The sequence below is a fragment of the Panulirus ornatus genome, chromosome 6, assembly GCF_036320965.1.
Source record: "Panulirus ornatus isolate Po-2019 chromosome 6, ASM3632096v1, whole genome shotgun sequence".
Lineage (NCBI taxonomy): Eukaryota > Metazoa > Arthropoda > Malacostraca > Decapoda > Palinuridae > Panulirus > Panulirus ornatus.
The window spans coordinates 50,620,025-50,638,562 of NC_092229.1; the positions used below are offsets into that span (position 1 = coordinate 50,620,025).

At 44.2% G+C, this 18,538-nt stretch overlaps 1 protein-coding gene across 1 annotated transcript in view; it reads right to left on the reverse strand.

Moving 5' to 3' along the window:
* LOC139749230 (uncharacterized) overlaps positions 1-18,538 on the reverse strand; it is a 256,994-nt gene that overhangs the window by 133,821 nt on the left and 104,635 nt on the right. Inside the window, exon 2 of the mRNA XM_071662937.1 lies at positions 11,036-11,096. Coding sequence (XP_071519038.1) covers positions 11,036-11,096 — 61 coding nt within the window. The remainder of the gene's footprint in view (positions 1-11,035; positions 11,097-18,538) is intronic.

Genomic DNA, 18,538 nt, shown 5'->3' on the forward strand with positions numbered 1-18,538 from the left:
AGCTTCTCCACACAGCTTGTATCCTCTGCTGCCACGGTGTCCCTTAAGAGATCACGCTCCACACTCCCTCACATCAGCAGAGAATGGGTTCCATCGCTCGCAAAGGCCCCACCAAAAGTCGACACTAACTTCCATAATTTTAGCGACTATATCTCTTAAATATATAAGTAATTAAACCTATTTTTCTATTCTATATCTAAGCTTTTCACCGACCACACGTCTTCCCAATGATTCGCTTTCATCTGCAAACATCCTCACTTTACACTCTTCCCTTCTTTGCCACTTGACTCCCCCTCCCCAACCTGGACTTCCACGTCAAGAGCCCGCTTCCTCACCGTTCCCCATCCGTGGGGAGGAACGCAATTACTATGGGAAGATAACCCGTTCTTGTGTCCACCCAGCCAACCAACCTTAGCTACTCCCGCCGTTCCACACTTGGTTCATTCCGCGCCGCGAGTCATCCTTGCCTCACTGCAAGGAACGCTAAGCCGCCACCAACACCTCCCAGGAACTTCATTAATTTCCAACACGTTCCAGGAATTCTGACTCAGCACAGTTCTCTCATGTACTGCCTTCACCTCGGTGGATAATACGAGTGTATGGAAAAAAGACAGATGAAGAATAGTAAATACTAATAATAATAAATAAGAACAACGATGATAATGGTGATTAACATAAATGATAATTATGAAACTGCTACTGTCATCATTTAGCATTATTACCAAAGGTGATAATGCTGATACACAATGCTGATACTTAATGTGGAACAGATACATGATCGTTTCTGCATGATGGGTCCTTTTGGGTCCACACTGATGACGTCAACGTCTTTTATCTTTGACACACACACACACACACACACACACACACACACACACACACACATACACACACACACACACACACACACACACACACACACACACACACACACACACACACAAATAAAGCCTGAGCTTACGAATTATCTTAAGCTGAAGAAAAGACATATGAGAACACAGTAACCACAGAAGAAAAGAATACAAAGGAGCTCATTGAGTGGTGTGGGGTCTCTCTAGTGCTGGAACACAGACCTTGAAAGCAAAGAGATGAGAAATGGTTATAGGGTTTACTGAAGGGCAGAACTTGGAGGAAAGTAGTGAAGATAAGGGTGCACAGACAGACCATCAGAGCAAAGGAGTTAGTGTTTCTCAAGATGGAAGAGGATAAGGGTTCCCTCAAACTGACGTCGCGATGGTCGAAGAAGTGGTTAGGGTATACAATGCGAGGACGAAGTCCTCTACTGGATATGTGATAGATGGGATAGATTAAGCATGAGACCAAGGTAGATCCTCTGTCTATCTGCGTAGGATGACTCGAAGGCTGGGTAGAAGTTAGCAAGAGAGAGACGGAAGGAAAGGCTGAGGATCAGAGAAGAGTGGGGCGAGAGCCACAGTCCTTAAAGGTAGGGCTTGAAAACAGGCAGGACACCAGCAGAGGAAGGCCAAGCAGGAGAATGGAACGTAGAGGACTATCATTAGGCCCTTTGATAAGAGCCAGGTTATCATCATCAAGCACCGATAACAGTCCAGGATCAGTCGCCTAGTGGTCTGTCCCATGCCTTGCTATCTCATTCCACTGCTAATCAAGTATTATCTTTACGACACAGTGTGATTTCACGGCACCCAAATCCATGTCGTTTCTTCGTATCGAAATACGAGATAGAGGGAAAGCAGATCGAGAGCAGATCGACCCATTGAGTACTCTTAAGGCATCGGAATGAGGCTGTGGCTCTAGCTTTTAAGAAAAAAGAATTGGAAATATTATGGTGACTGTGTTAAAGGGAGAATGGTACGTAAGCATATGTCTTTGTTTACATTTCCTCCTTAGCCTGGGTATTATGATGTTACTTCCTCGCGTAACAGGCCTTTTGAAGATAATCTGATGTGACATGCCTACTGGAGATGACCTGGTGTGACATGCCTTCTGGAGATGACCTGGGATGACATGCCTTCTGGAGATGACCTGGTGTGACATGCCTTCTGGAGATGACCTGGTATGACATGCCAACTGGAGATGACTTGGTGTGACATGCCTTCTGGAAGTGATATGGTTTGACATATCTCCTGAACAAGAGACGTCACAGAAGGAGGATCGAGGAGCAAGTTGATCGGCTAATTCGCTTTGGTCTTAGAGTAACGTCTATCTAATCCTCCAGTAAGTCTAGTCTTGCCTTCCTTGTATAAACCTAAGCTTCAGGTTTAACTGCAGACACTGGCTATCACTGGCGATTCCAGATGGCTCAAGGAGCTGATGATATATCCCTGAGATGCAACAGGGACCACTTCCTCCCCCACACATTCCAGTCAGCCATCAACAGGATGCGACTCTTTACAAGAAAGGTTGTGAAACTAAGTCTCTCTTCGTTAATCCCACAACAGCGCTGCAAGTGGTGCCTCACATCAGCTATAGGAAGGTCACTCATCTGTACCACGTAATGATCATTCACTCATCTCTGCCACGTAATGGTTAATCACTACAGAAAATCTCCTCCTGCAGACTTCTAAGTTCCAGCAGAGACCTCTGACGAACGGCAGCTTAATTCTTTTTTTTTTCACAGGTTAAGAGAAGAAAAGCACAAAACTACTGTCAGGAAACTATCCTGCATTCCGTATGATTATATATTACGAGACAGTGAGGCATGAGGGATCTCACAGGAGAGAGCGGGTCGTGTGCAAAGGAAAGAAGTGACGTGGCAGTCAGTCTTCAACGATCGAGATATCAATGTTCTCTTGTAGGTTTCCACTCGAGGTGAAACGCTCCAGCAACAGCGGTATCCCGCAAGCTGGCACCGCTGTCTTACTTATGCACAGTCACACGCACACGACCCGGTTAAGTCTGGGAAGATAGCGAGTCACACCATTTCCTTGTGGCTATCTATCAACGGGTTTCCCAGCGTCGTCTCGTGTCGCCGTCTACGATCGTACGGCGATTCCCAGTTGACCTCACACCGACCTCTTTGACCTCATCACCTGCAGTGTCCCGTCCAACATCAGGTAAGGTCATGTGACCTCACCATGACCACTTACATCATCCTGAATCAGGGGAGAAGAGCCAGCCTCTCTCTCTCTCTCTCTCTCTCTCTCTCTCTCTCTCTCTCTCTCTCTCTCTCTCTCTCTCTCTCTCTCTCCGACGTCTTTAACTTCATAAAAGAAAAATATTTCAAATATTCCGTTTTGATTCTTCTTGGCGCCTTCGTCAATATATCATTTATGAGAATATTTCCTCTAATGAAACTATTCGACATCATAATCGACTGCTCTCGTAATACCGGCTCACAATATCGACACTAAAATGTGATGCAAAATGGATTTCAATACTCCTGAACTCCTCCAGTATAGATGCTGAGGAAGGTCATAACCCTTATTATTTTCCAGTCTCAACTGAATTGAGGCAAATCGTCGACTACCCTACAGATATTCCAGTCTCGTTCGACCACTCTGGAACCCATTTCTCTGGACCTGTTGTGAAAACCATTCCTCTGGACCTGTTGTGGAACCCATTCTTCTGGACCTGTTGTGGAAACCATTCCTCTGGACCTGTTGTGGAATTCATTCCTCTGGACCTGTTGTGGAATTCATTCCTCTGGACCTGTTGTGGAATCCATTCCTCTGGCCCTTTTGTGAAGCCCATTCCTCTGAACCTGTTGTGGAGCCCATACCTCTGGACCTGTTGCTCACCAAAATACAGCCTGCGTTTCCCACAGGAACGGACGTACGGACGGTCTGCAACAAGGAACATGGCAGGTCTAACTACACACGTCCTTGCTCACGTCCTTGATTCCGTCCTACATGATGAGGAATCGGAAGGCCTATCGTCACTACCTGTGGAACTACTGACTTGTGGCTATTGCCAGGGATTCGCCACGTAGCAGGAGGAACTACTTCACACTGGTTCTTCGACGCAACGGCGAGCACAACAAGTATTGTCCTGCCAGTGGTCTAGCTGGCTCCCTTTTGCGCGCGTGTGTGTGTGTGTGTGTGTGTGTGTGTGTGTGTGTGTGTGTGTGTGTGTGACGCCTGCAATACACACAACCCAAGGGAGATATCATACACCCTGGTGCTCTTGTATCTGGTGTCAACAGCCCCCCAAACTACACCCTGTTGGCAGATGGCCTCATCAATGAGACTTTGACTCCGTGTTGTCAAAAAAGGAGTTTGGCATCAGCCCACGTACATACATACATACATATAACCAGAATATAACATACCAGCTGTCTCTGGGTGGGGGCAGGGGAATGACTTGTGAAACAGGTGAGGGATTAGGGCACAGGTCACCCTCGACGACCCGACCTCTCCCAGGTTACAGACTCAGGTTTACCTGCTTCTACAGGGGGTAAAACATATGTCTACCTGCTTCTACAGGGGGTAAAACATATGTCTACCTGCTTCTACAGGGGGTAAAACATATGTCTACCTGCTTCTACAGGGGGTAAAACATATGTCTACCTGCTTCTACAGGGGGTAAAACATATGTCTACCTGCTTCTACAGGGGGTAAAACATATGTCTACCTGCTTCTACAGGGGGTAAAACATATGTCTACCTGCTTCTACAGGGGGTAAAACATATGTCTACCTGCTTCTACAGGGGGTAAAACATATGTCTACCTGCTTCTACAGGGGGTAAAACATATGTCTACCTGCTTCTACAGGGGGTAAAACATATGTCTACCTGCTTCTACAGGGGGTAAAACATATGTCTACCTGCTTCTACAGGGGGTAAAACATATGTCTACCTGCTTCTACAGGGGGTAAAACATATGTCTACCTGCTTCTACAGGGGGTAAAACATATGTCTACCTGCTTCTACAGGGGGTAAAACATATGTCTACCTGCTTCTACAGGGGGTAAAACATATGTCTACCTGCTTCTACAGGGGGTAAAACATATGTCTACCTGCTTCTACAGGGGGTAAAACATATGTCTACCTGCTTCTACAGGGGGTAAAACATATGTCTACCTGCTTCTACAGGGGGTAAAACATATGTCTACCTGCTTCTACAGGGGGTAAAACATATGTCTACCTGCTTCTACAGGGGGTAAAACATATGTCTACCTGCTTCTACAGGGGGTAAAACATATGTCTACCTGCTTCTACAGGGGGTAAAACATATGTCTACCTGCTTCTACAGGGGGTAAAACATATGTCTACCTGCTTCTACAGGGGGTAAAACATATGTCTACCTGCTTCTACAGGGGGTAAAACATATGTCTACCTGCTTCTACAGGGGGTAAAACATATGTCTACCTGCTTCTACAGGGGGTAAAACATATGTCTACCTGCTTCTACAGGGGGTAAAACATATGTCTACCTGCTTCTACAGGGGGTAAAACATATGTCTACCTGCTTCTACAGGGGGTAAAACATATGTCTACCTGCTTCTACAGGGGGTAAAACATATGTCTACCTGCTTCTACAGGGGGTAAAACATATGTCTACCTGCTTCTACAGGGGGTAAAACATATGTCTACCTGCTTCTACAGGGGGTAAAACATATGTCTACCTGCTTCTACAGGGGGTAAAACATATGTCTACCTGCTTCTACAGGGGGTAAAACATATGTCTACCTGCTTCTACAGGGGGTAAAACATATGTCTACCTGCTTCTACAGGGGGTAAAACATATGTCTACCTGCTTCTACAGGGGGTAAAACATATGTCTACCTGCTTCTACAGGGGGTAAAACATATGTCTACCTGCTTCTACAGGGGGTAAAACATATGTCTACCTGCTTCTACAGGGGGTAAAACATATGTCTACCTGCTTCTACAGGGGGTAAAACATATGTCTACCTGCTTCTACAGGGGGTAAAACATATGTCTACCTGCTTCTACAGGGGGTAAAACATATGTCTACCTGCTTCTACAGGGGGTAAAACATATGTCTACCTGCTTCTACAGGGGGTAAAACATATGTCTACCTGCTTCTACAGGGGGTAAAACATATGTCTACCTGCTTCTACAGGGGGTAAAACATATGTCTACCTGCTTCTACAGGGGGTAAAACATATGTCTACCTGCTTCTACAGGGGGTAAAACATATGTCTACCTGCTTCTACAGGGGGTAAAACATATGTCTACCTGCTTCTACAGGGGGTAAAACATATGTCTACCTGCTTCTACAGGGGGTAAAACATATGTCTACCTGCTTCTACAGGGGGTAAAACATATGTCTACCTGCTTCTACAGGGGGTAAAACATATGTCTACCTGCTTCTACAGGGGGTAAAACATATGTCTACCTGCTTCTACAGGGGGTAAAACATATGTCTACCTGCTTCTACAGGGGGTAAAACATATGTCTACCTGCTTCTACAGGGGGTAAAACATATGTCTACCTGCTTCTACAGGGGGTAAAACATATGTCTACCTGCTTCTACAGGGGGTAAAACATATGTCTACCTGCTTCTACAGGGGGTAAAACATATGTCTACCTGCTTCTACAGGGGGTAAAACATATGTCTACCTGCTTCTACAGGGGGTAAAACATATGTCTACCTGCTTCTACAGGGGGTAAAACATATGTCTACCTGCTTCTACAGGGGGTAAAACATATGTCTACCTGCTTCTACAGGGGGTAAAACATATGTCTACCTGCTTCTACAGGGGGTAAAACATATGTCTACCTGCTTCTACAGGGGGTAAAACATATGTCTACCTGCTTCTACAGGGGGTAAAACATATGTCTACCTGCTTCTACAGGGGGTAAAACATATGTCTACCTGCTTCTACAGGGGGTAAAACATATGTCTACCTGCTTCTACAGGGGGTAAAACATATGTCTACCTGCTTCTACAGGGGGTAAAACATATGTCTACCTGCTTCTACAGGGGGTAAAACATATGTCTACCTGCTTCTACAGGGGGTAAAACATATGTCTACCTGCTTCTACAGGGGGTAAAACATATGTCTACCTGCTTCTACAGGGGGTAAAACATATGTCTACCTGCTTCTACAGGGGGTAAAACATATGTCTACCTGCTTCTACAGGGGGTAAAACATATGTCTACCTGCTTCTACAGGGGGTAAAACATATGTCTACCTGCTTCTACAGGGGGTAAAACATATGTCTACCTGCTTCTACAGGGGGTAAAACATATGTCTACCTGCTTCTACAGGGGGTAAAACATATGTCTACCTGCTTCTACAGGGGGTAAAACATATGTCTACCTGCTTCTACAGGGGGTAAAACATATGTCTACCTGCTTCTACAGGGGGTAAAACATATGTCTACCTGCTTCTACAGGGGGTAAAACATATGTCTACCTGCTTCTACAGGGGGTAAAACATATGTCTACCTGCTTCTACAGGGGGTAAAACATATGTCTACCTGCTTCTACAGGGGGTAAAACATATGTCTACCTGCTTCTACAGGGGGTAAAACATATGTCTACCTGCTTCTACAGGGGGTAAAACATATGTCTACCTGCTTCTACAGGGGGTAAAACATATGTCTACCTGCTTCTACAGGGGGTAAAACATATGTCTACCTGCTTCTACAGGGGGTAAAACATATGTCTACCTGCTTCTACAGGGGGTAAAACATATGTCTACCTGCTTCTACAGGGGGTAAAACATATGTCTACCTGCTTCTACAGGGGGTAAAACATATGTCTACCTGCTTCTACAGGGGGTAAAACATATGTCTACCTGCTTCTACAGGGGGTAAAACATATGTCTACCTGCTTCTACAGGGGGTAAAACATATGTCTACCTGCTTCTACAGGGGGTAAAACATATGTCTACCTGCTTCTACAGGGGGTAAAACATATGTCTACCTGCTTCTACAGGGGGTAAAACATATGTCTACCTGCTTCTACAGGGGGTAAAACATATGTCTACCTGCTTCTACAGGGGGTAAAACATATGTCTACCTGCTTCTACAGGGGGTAAAACATATGTCTACCTGCTTCTACAGGGGGTAAAACATATGTCTACCTGCTTCTACAGGGGGTAAAACATATGTCTACCTGCTTCTACAGGGGGTAAAACATATGTCTACCTGCTTCTACAGGGGGTAAAACATATGTCTACCTGCTTCTACAGGGGGTAAAACATATGTCTACCTGCTTCTACAGGGGGTAAAACATATGTCTACCTGCTTCTACAGGGGGTAAAACATATGTCTACCTGCTTCTACAGGGGGTAAAACATATGTCTACCTGCTTCTACAGGGGGTAAAACATATGTCTACCTGCTTCTACAGGGGGTAAAACATATGTCTACCTGCTTCTACAGGGGGTAAAACATATGTCTACCTGCTTCTACAGGGGGTAAAACATATGTCTACCTGCTTCTACAGGGGGTAAAACATATGTCTACCTGCTTCTACAGGGGGTAAAACATATGTCTACCTGCTTCTACAGGGGGTAAAACATATGTCTACCTGCTTCTACAGGGGGTAAAACATATGTCTACCTGCTTCTACAGGGGGTAAAACATATGTCTACCTGCTTCTACAGGGGGTAAAACATATGTCTACCTGCTTCTACAGGGGGTAAAACATATGTCTACCTGCTTCTACAGGGGGTAAAACATATGTCTACCTGCTTCTACAGGGGGTAAAACATATGTCTACCTGCTTCTACAGGGGGTAAAACATATGTCTACCTGCTTCTACAGGGGGTAAAACATATGTCTACCTGCTTCTACAGGGGGTAAAACATATGTCTACCTGCTTCTACAGGGGGTAAAACATATGTCTACCTGCTTCTACAGGGGGTAAAACATATGTCCACCTGCTTCTACAGGGGGTAAAACATATGTCCACCTACTTCTACAAGGGGTAAGACATATGTCCACCTGCTTCTACAGGGGGTAAAACATATGTCTACCTGCTTCTACAGGGGGTAAAACATATGTCCACTCACCGCTGCTGGGGAGGGAGGGGATACATATCCACCTACTACCACAGGAAGTGGTGATACCTGCCCACCTGCTGCTGCAGAGTGGCGACACAACCCACACCCACCTGCAGCTACGGGGGTGTGGAACACATGGCCATCAGCTGGCATGAACGAGACTCCTCGTTCCTGATCTGCATCTTCACACCACAATGTTCTTGCCTTCCAGTTTACCAACGTTCATGTCATACCCACCTCGACGTTGTGGATTTTCCTTTTTAGTCGCTGTAGGAAAACGTTGTCCATTTCAATTCCATATCTTTACCATGATGTGAGTGATGGAACTGGGTAATATAGCGGTATACGCTTGCTATATCCCTGAAATCATTGGCCAAAGCTTGGGAACAAAGCAGTCAATACGTTCACTCCAAATACCTACGTCTTTCTCGACTACTGAGTACAAATATTTTGCAATAGCGTCTACCAGTCGTGTAAGGCACCACGAGGTGCCGATGGTCGGAAAAACGCCTCACAGGATATGATTTTCACTCAGTGTGTCTCATCACACGGTATCATGACTTCTACCACGCGGGGCAAAACAGCGTTCCACGCATGGAACACTTTAGGAGGCGTTTGTACCTCTGATCCGCTGTGGAGAGAGAGAGAGAGAGAGAGAGAGAGAGAGAGAGAGAGAGAGAGAGAGAGAGAGAGAGAGAGAGAGAGAGAGAAACATTGGCGTGACTCTCGGTATAGATCTAGTCAACAAGTGTCCACCAAGTAAGGCCTCTCACACACGTCAACCTTCCTTCCCTCCTTCCTTCCTTCCTTCCTCCTCCTCCTCCTCCTCTGTATGGACAGGTCCACCACAGCGACGCGCGCCGCTTTGGGCAAGACCCGACGACGTCAACTATTCCCCTCCGTGCATCTCCCTGCCACGCCAACGGGTAGATGCAAACGGGAAGACGCAAACGGGTAGATGCAAACGGGTAGATGCAAACGGGAAGACGCAAACGGGTAGATGCAAACGGGTAGATGCAAACGGGTAGATGCAAACGGGTACGCATACCTCTAGAGACCTTTAGCATCTCTGATATTCGGAAAAGAACAGGTGAGAGAAATGCAATCATTAGGATTTATGGTCGAGTAGATACTGAGATATACAACGACACATGGGGGCTATCAAAGTCTTAAGTACTAAGGAGTACATCCATAAGACACTGAGTGAAGTCTTGACTGAAGTACTGGGAAGTACACCCCTAAGACACTGAAAGTCTTCGAGATGATGGGTAAGTACTCGGTACCATAGCCAAGACATGTACATATAACAGATCCGCGATCACGCTCTCAGCACAGCATCGGTTCTGTAACTAACAAGCGAGTCTTCGAGGGTTGAAGATGTGTCTGCAGAGCGACGGTGCACGAAGGATACTGTGTCTTAATGATCACCAGGGGGTTGGTTGTTTGGGCTTTCGGTCTATCAACTACCGTGGCTGTTTGGGTCAAGTTAATAATCACTGATTCCAGAAATACTGGAAAAGCATCTTCAGGAATTCAATATAATTCCAAGACCATACCCGCTCTCACTATACATATATATACATATATATATATATATATATATATATATATATATATATATATATATATATATATATATATATATATTGCCCTTGGCTGGTCTGCGGTCTCCACTGTGGAAACATAAGATATAAGAGAAAACTTCTACATCACTGTAAATCTGGAGATATTTTACCGTCTCTGGAACATCATAATGCTTTGGTATGTGCAACACAAGATGGCTCCAGTACCCTCAAACTGTTTCCCTTTTCATCCACGAGACAAAACAATAACCTAAACGCGTTTCATGTGACGTCACTCGTGAGTTACCCTTTTTTTTTCATGAGGTCACACACACACACACACACACACACACACGGGGGCCTCGGTGGCGTATGGCTAGTGTTGCTAAAAATAGTTCAGCCCAGGGTCAGAATCTCATGGGTTCGAATCCTGGGTGTGGAAGTCGGCCTAAACCCAACCCAGGTGTTCATCCTCTCCTCTCTGGACTGGTCGATAAATGGATACCTGGCTTAGGCTACCGTGTGTGTGTGTGTGTGTGTGTGTGTGTGTGTGTGTGTGGTAAGGCTGTACATACCTGACCCATCCCAATGCAGATGGGAATGGTCCCATGTTGTCCCAGTGGGTCACAAGTACACCTGAAAACAGGAAAATAATTAATCAACTTTAAGGTAATAAATGTATGGTTGTGTGACAGGTATCTCTCAATTACCTCGTCATCTAACTTCCTCTTATTATCTAATACCAAATTATCTAACTTATAAATGAGCATGATAGTAGTTTTTATCGAACACCGTGTTTCCCAGGTGGTGGAGTAAATTCCTACGTAAGGTGATGTGAAAGAACAAATCCAAACAATAGGAAATTTTTTTTTCCTAGATTAAATCCGAACGAGATAAAAAGAAATGAAACTGGATCGCAAACCTTGAAAAGAGGATAAAAAATATATGATAGAGAAGGAGGGAGAGAGAGAGAGAGAGAGAGAGAGAGAGAGAGAGAGAGAGAGAGAGAGAGAGAGAGAGAGAGAGAGAGAGAGAGAGAGAGAGTAATTGAAAAACAGACGAAGAGAGAGTGGTAATTGAAAAACAGACGAAGGAGTTTCTAGGATAAAAGGAATCGGATAAATACTTTCCGATTTCGCGGTTTCTGGGATATATGGAATCGGAAAATTACCTTCCGATCTCACGAAGGATAAATGTTCAAAGTACACCAAGTCACAGACCTCTGTGTATCTTCTACGCTCTGACACCAGCCCAGCAGCTTCGTGTCCACGCGCGCCGCAATGGCGACTTCGAGTACGTAGAGTCTTCGACGGGACCTCTGGAACCTCGGGGTGTCTGGACCAACCTGCCAGCGATGGTAGGATCACCAAAAGATGATGAATAGATTCCGAAAAATATCTCGCGAAGTCTTTGAGAGAGAGAGAGAGAGAGAAGAGAGAGAGAGAGAGAGAGAGAGAGAGAGAGAGAGAGAGAGAGAGAGAGAGAGAGAGAGAGAGAGAGAGAGAGGCACGCGCTTAAGAAAGACGAGGAAAGGTATATACAACAGCTGACCACAAGGTCCTTTCGAAGCTGTTTTTGATCGTATATATATATATATATATATATATATATATATATATATATATATATATATATATATATATATATATATATATTGATGATTGTAGGTAGATTCTATCTTTATGTAACGTCATATGAACGAACCATGGAAATTCTTTATATATATATATATATATATATATATATATATATATATATATATATATATATATATATATATATGATTTAGGACGTTTTATGACGTTTTCAGAATATCAGTGTTACGCCAGCAATCAACCAATCTGAGGAGCTTTTTTCGCAAGATGCGAGTGATTTCCTGTTCGAGAAGCGAGCGAGTTAAACATCTCATTTCTCTCGCTCATTATTCGTGGATAAAAGTCATCAGACTCTTCTGTTCTATTTACTTTAATTTCCTTTCCTAGTCAAAGACGTCTGGTAACTGGAAGCGCGGCGTGGCTTCGCGGTTGCATACCCTGGGAAATGTATCAAATAGGTAAAGGACTTCTAGTGCATTTCATTCTCTCTCAATATATCAGTCGATTTCTATTGGGTTATCTCAGGTGACCAGAGCTTTTTATAGTACTGAGAAGACTTAGTTTACGACTAAGTACTGAGAAGCCTTAGTTTACGACTAAGTACTGAGAAGGCTTAGTTTACGACTAAGTACTGAGAAGGCTTAGTTTACGACTAAGTACTGAGAAGGCTTAGTTTACGACTAAGTACTGAGAAGGCTTAGTTTACGACTAAGTACTGAGAAGACTTAGTTTACGACTAAGTACTGAGAAGGCTTAATTTACGACTAAGTACTGAGAAGACTTAGTTTACGACTAAGTACTGAGAAGGCTTAGTTTACGACTACCCTGCGCTATCCTCAAGAGCCTTAGATCATAAGTTTTATACAAGGTCAGTGAGGACTTTAAAACCGCCTAGTGTGGAGTTGTACACTGCTTAGTGTGGAGTTGTACACTGCTTAGAGTTGTACACTACTTAGTGTGGAGTTCTACACTGTTTAGTGTGGAGTTCTACAATGCTTAGTGTGGAGTTGTACACTGTTTAGTGTGGAGTTCTACACTGCTTAGTGTGGAGTTCTACACTGTATAGTGTGGAGCTCTACACTGCTTAGTGTGGAGTTCTACAGTGTTTAGTGTGGAGCTCTACACAGCTCAGTGTGGGGTTCTACACTGCTCAGTTTGGAGTTGTACACTGCTTAGTGTGGAGTTGTACAATGCTTAGTGTGGAGTTGTACACAACTTAGTGTGGAGTTCTTTTAGGTATTCACTGTCTCAAGGAGTCTTCGCGTCAGCTGCTGCCCTATCATCGAATACGATCGCAGAATCCAGATCAAATGATGGTATTTCAAGCAGATTATTACAGGCGAACTATACCTGCTAGGGAAACTAATCTCTTGTGTGCCATAACAATGCATGACCAGATGTTGGTCCTTTGGGTCATGCAGAAGCTGAACCAGTAAACTACCTCTCGCAAACGGGAGACGGACACGTTCGTCTAGGGGTTGGCCTTGGAATGACTCTGACCTCACACGGATTGGCTCAAAACTATGCCACTCTGGTCTTAATTGTGAGAGATCAGGGCACCAAGGACGACCACATCACGCCGCTGCCAGACGTAAAAATACAAATGTCATTCCTACGACGAAAAAAAAAAAAGAGAAAAAGAAAGAAGAAATGTTTATTGAGAGAGAAAATGAAACTTTGAGGCTTGGAGAAAGTGTAAGATGACGACGACTCTCCTCTCGCCCCGTCTTCGAATCCCTATAAAGAGGATTGAAGCCTATATATCGTCAGGCAGGTGTCCATATTGGAGGAACTTGATTTCCAAGCATCGCCAGAGGTACTGTACGACTCTCACCAGATGCCCTCATAAGCGAACATCTGCCAGCCTCACACCCCAACCAGTAACTCAGGAATCTCTTTCGAAAATCGAAAAATGTTTTCCCATGTTTTTGAAGAATAATACGAGTGATGGATGATGTGGCGAAGGACACCTGTAGCAAGGTACGCAGCAGCAGAAGCAGCAACGACAAGGCCTCTCTCTCTCTCTCTCTCTCTCTCTCTCTCTCTCTCTCTCTCTCTCTCTCTCTCTCTCCAAGCACACACACACACACACACACACACACACACACACACAGCCAGTCCCGTTACATCAAGGCACCATCAGGGATGCCTCGGGAAACCTGTTGCCGGGATCAACGCTCACCAGAGGAACGAGAGAGAGAGAGAGAGAGAGAGAGAGAGAGAGAGAGAGAGAGAGAGAGAGAGAGAGAGAGAGAGAGAGAGAGAGAGAGAGAGAGGACTATCTATATACTGCAGGACACTGAGGGTATACGAATGTTATCTGTAGCCAGATAAGGTGAAGGACAAAATATCTTTGCCAGATATGGAGGGGACAAGATATCTTTCGCACGACAATAAATCGTCTCTCTCTCTCTCTCTCTTTTTTTCTCTCTTTTACAACAGTTTTGTGTGCGGGTGACTGTCCCACCTCGTGATCTCGACTTCAGATAAAAAAAGGAAAAACGAAAATGATTAAGCGTTGTCACCTGGCTACAACGCACCTGACTATTACCATAAGAAGCGCAAAAGTGTGACCTTCAGTTTCTAATCTCGCTACACCCCTCAACCTTCCTAGTCTCCACAGTGTCTTCTGAATAGGTAACGGGGAATGTGGGTGTACTACCTTTACCTCTTAGAGGTGAAAATGAAGCTCTGTATCATCTATCCCACTCAGCCCTTCAGGGATGTAAATTAACTAGATGTATTAATGGTAATACAGTTTGTGACGCTTCGACACTTAAGTGTTGCGCTTCGTGATGTCTTGTCTTCGATCTCTTGTAGAGGATGTAAGTCAGAATTGATCAAAGTATGGTCTTAACTCTGAATGTGGTGCGTAAATATACTCGTTTTACACCAAAGAAATACTGAATGGTAAGAGAGGTAATCTTTTTTTTTTCTACGCTTAACATTACATTCGCAACTGTCAATATAGATTTTCCCCGGTCAAGTTCATATGATGTGACTTAAGCAAACAGACTCCCCGACCGAGAGCATTTCTTCGTCACACCTGCAAGTAACAGTCTCATTACTGACTTCTGACGGAGGGTTCCTTCCCGTACACAACAATCCCTCAAAGCAGTAGTCATGAGATGTGAGGATCAAGCAAACTGGAGGTATGGACGGTGTACAAGCTCTCTCAAAGCAGAATTCACGAGATGTGAGGATCAAGCGAACTGGAGGTATGGACGGTGTACAAGCAGAGTTGAGGAAACTCACAAAGGGATCTCTAAGAAGGCCGAGTATGGCTATGGAAGCGGATGAGTCAAGAAATAGTTTCATGAACAGTAAAATACCAGGGGACGGAAAGAGGATCAGGAGATGTGAGATGTGGATTCTACTTCCACAGAAGAAGCTTAATGTCATGGACTGTGGAGGTCACTGGGCAATTAACCATGGTAGAATTAACCATGGTAGAATAGGCATCATATATCTTCCCAAGAGTCTTCACAGAGATGACAGAAAGAGAAAAAATCTAAAAAATTCAATGGGAAAGATTCAGTTTGGAGTCATGAGAGGAAGCAGGACAAGTGAAGTGATCAATGGGATGATGATGAGAAGGAGGGTGACGCGCCAGATGGAGTCACGTTCCTGACGGTGAGGTGCTTGAACGTGTGGCGACCTACTGTAGCTCCCTACAGCGTCACCTTACTGACGACGCCTGGACTGGGTGGCAGGTCACACGCGCTGTCACCTGCCACCCACTCAAGGCGTCGTCAGTATGGGAACACTGTGTGGAGCGACAATGGGGTTGCTACTTTACAGCTCGAAGGTCGACTGAGATTTTGAGGACTACACAAACAGAAGAGCAATCAGGAGGCTTATACAATGGATCATGAAGGGGGATATCCGATAAAGAGCAGCGTTGATACAATGGGTTTTAGGGGCTTTAACCTCAACAGAATGCGTCTGGCCCACCTGTAAAATCCTTTCGAAATCTGAGCATCGCGCAGTTGTGGCGAGAGAAGACGTCAGTAGAACAAGACACGGTGGAGGCAGAGTGGAGCTGTCAGCGCGTGGGTGCTCAATAGTTATCTTCTGGAGAGAGAGGAGATCGTCGAGGGATCGGAGGTAGAACGTAGGAGAAAGGAGAGAACCATGAGGGACACCTTTAGATATAAAGAAGGAAGAGGTACATCTGTCAACAATGCCGGAGATGGACCGATCAGAGAGGACAACAGATATGGGGAAACATAATTGAGGGAGCTTAATGATAGACCCCTGTGCTAAACCTTGCCAAAAGCAATTTTCGATGTGTCATGAGGTAAGATATAGGATTCTCTGAATCATTTGTGAGAGGATGACCAGATACTGATAAGATAAGAAAGGATGTCATCAGTGGGCCTCGTCTGACGAAAGCTATGTTGATGGTTATCAGATGGAAAGTGTGAGATTGAAGATACTTAAGAAAATGAGAATTACGAAAATAGTGAAAGACTTTGAGAGCAGAGTACAGAGCAACAAGACGATAGATGAGAGGGATAAAACGATCAAACTTCCATGGGATAGGGTGTATCTATTCATGTTTCCAAGAAGGGAAGGTCTTGGTTTGAAAACATTTGTGGGAAAGACGAGCAAGCACAGGCACAAGTTCAGAAGCACATTCCTTCAAAACGAGAGGAGGGATCACAATTGATCCACACACCTTGCTTGTGTCCAGAGAACGAAAAGCCTTTTGGTCCGTGCTAAAGAGGTTTATAGAGAAGGGCTTAGGATTAGTAGGAGCTGCATTTTAACTCTAAGGTGGAGTTAGGAAACAAATAAGAGACAAAGAAAAGATGCTTTGCCACTTGGGGAAGGACAACTAGTGTACCAACCTGGACAGAAAAAGCTAAGGAATGGTAATACGACAGAGTTTTCAGAGATGCGTTTTTAGCTAAAGACCAGACAGACCCCAACTGTGGACGAAGAGGAGAGGTTGTCTCACTTCCTTTTGGATAGAGGAACACTTCGCTTCAAGGACAATACACTGGAAAAGATTGAAGGCAGAGACGAGAGTTGAATGGGAGTCGGAAGCAAATACCTTTTCTTACGTATGATATCTCATGTCTTCTGCCAAAATGGCCCCAGAACACATATGGCTGAGTCAGAGAATGAAAGAACAGTCTCGCAGAAGGGAAGAAAAAGAGATCTTTAGAATCTTTGATTATTTCGTTTAACAAATAGTCTCTGTGTCTTTAAATCTATCTCTATATCAAGATCTATCCACTGGAAACACTTCACATAAACATGACTCCCCTCGTACATAAATCAAGAGCAAAACTTATGTCAGCGGACACAAACCATCGTAACATCGAAGAGATTTTTCAACACCAAATACACTCCCAGCGTTCGTGGACGTGTTCATTATAACATTTGATCGATTTTTCAAAAAAAAATTACAGAATATTGTTTTTTTTTTCTACGTATTTAACGTGTCACTATTTTTTTTCTTACCGTAATTCTCCATTCTTGTGTCTTATTCATGTTTGTGTCATTAATAAAATCTTGGCAGTATAACTTTCAGCTGGCTTGAGGTAAAGGAAGGTTTTATGATGGTGCTAAAGATGTCGATGATATAACCGGGAAATATGCTGGTTATGAGTTCTTGGCTCACCCTTTACGACATTAGAAACTGAACCTGATGTTGAGTTTAGTTTTTCTTTTAGGAGCAGCCGAATTTCCTCTCGCTAAAAATATTCCCATTTACGTTTCAGAAACTTCTCTTACCAGCGCTGATAAATATCAACCTCTAGTCCATCAAACACACTGGTTCTTTTTGCCCAAGAACATAACCGAGAGTCGACGTCTTTTTACTATTGTGGTGAGCGCTACGGGCTATTACAGCCCTACCATCCTGACAATATCTCGTCCCAGGTGCTTGTAAGGTGAGTCCTGTTCAGGCAGACACCTCGCATCCTTCGTGGTAGAGAAAACGCTCACCAAACATCACCATCATCATCATCATCATCATCATCACCATCATCATCATCATCATCATCATCACCAAACATCACCATCATTATCATCATCATCATCACCAAACATCATCATCATCATCATCACCATCATCATCATCATCATCACCAAACATCACCATCATTATCATCATCATCATCACCAAACATCATCATCATCACCAAACATCATCATCATCACCATACATCACCATACATCATCTGGTCTTTGAGATAACAGAAGCCAAGCCTAACTTCAGTATACGTTCAAGACACCAACTTCCTTCGCAGTCAAGTTTCCTCATCATCTAACTTCCCGGAGGCTATATCTTCCTCCTCTTCTAACTTCTATTTCTCTCTGTATATAATGCCAAAGGTCAAGTCTCATATGACCAATGACCTTATCCATTATCCTAGTCATGAACCTGTGCTTAAGGTACCCTAAACAGATATCAGTTCCATAGTATATCAGCCCCAGTGACTCTCCAGTGACACTCTCCACTGCAGTGAC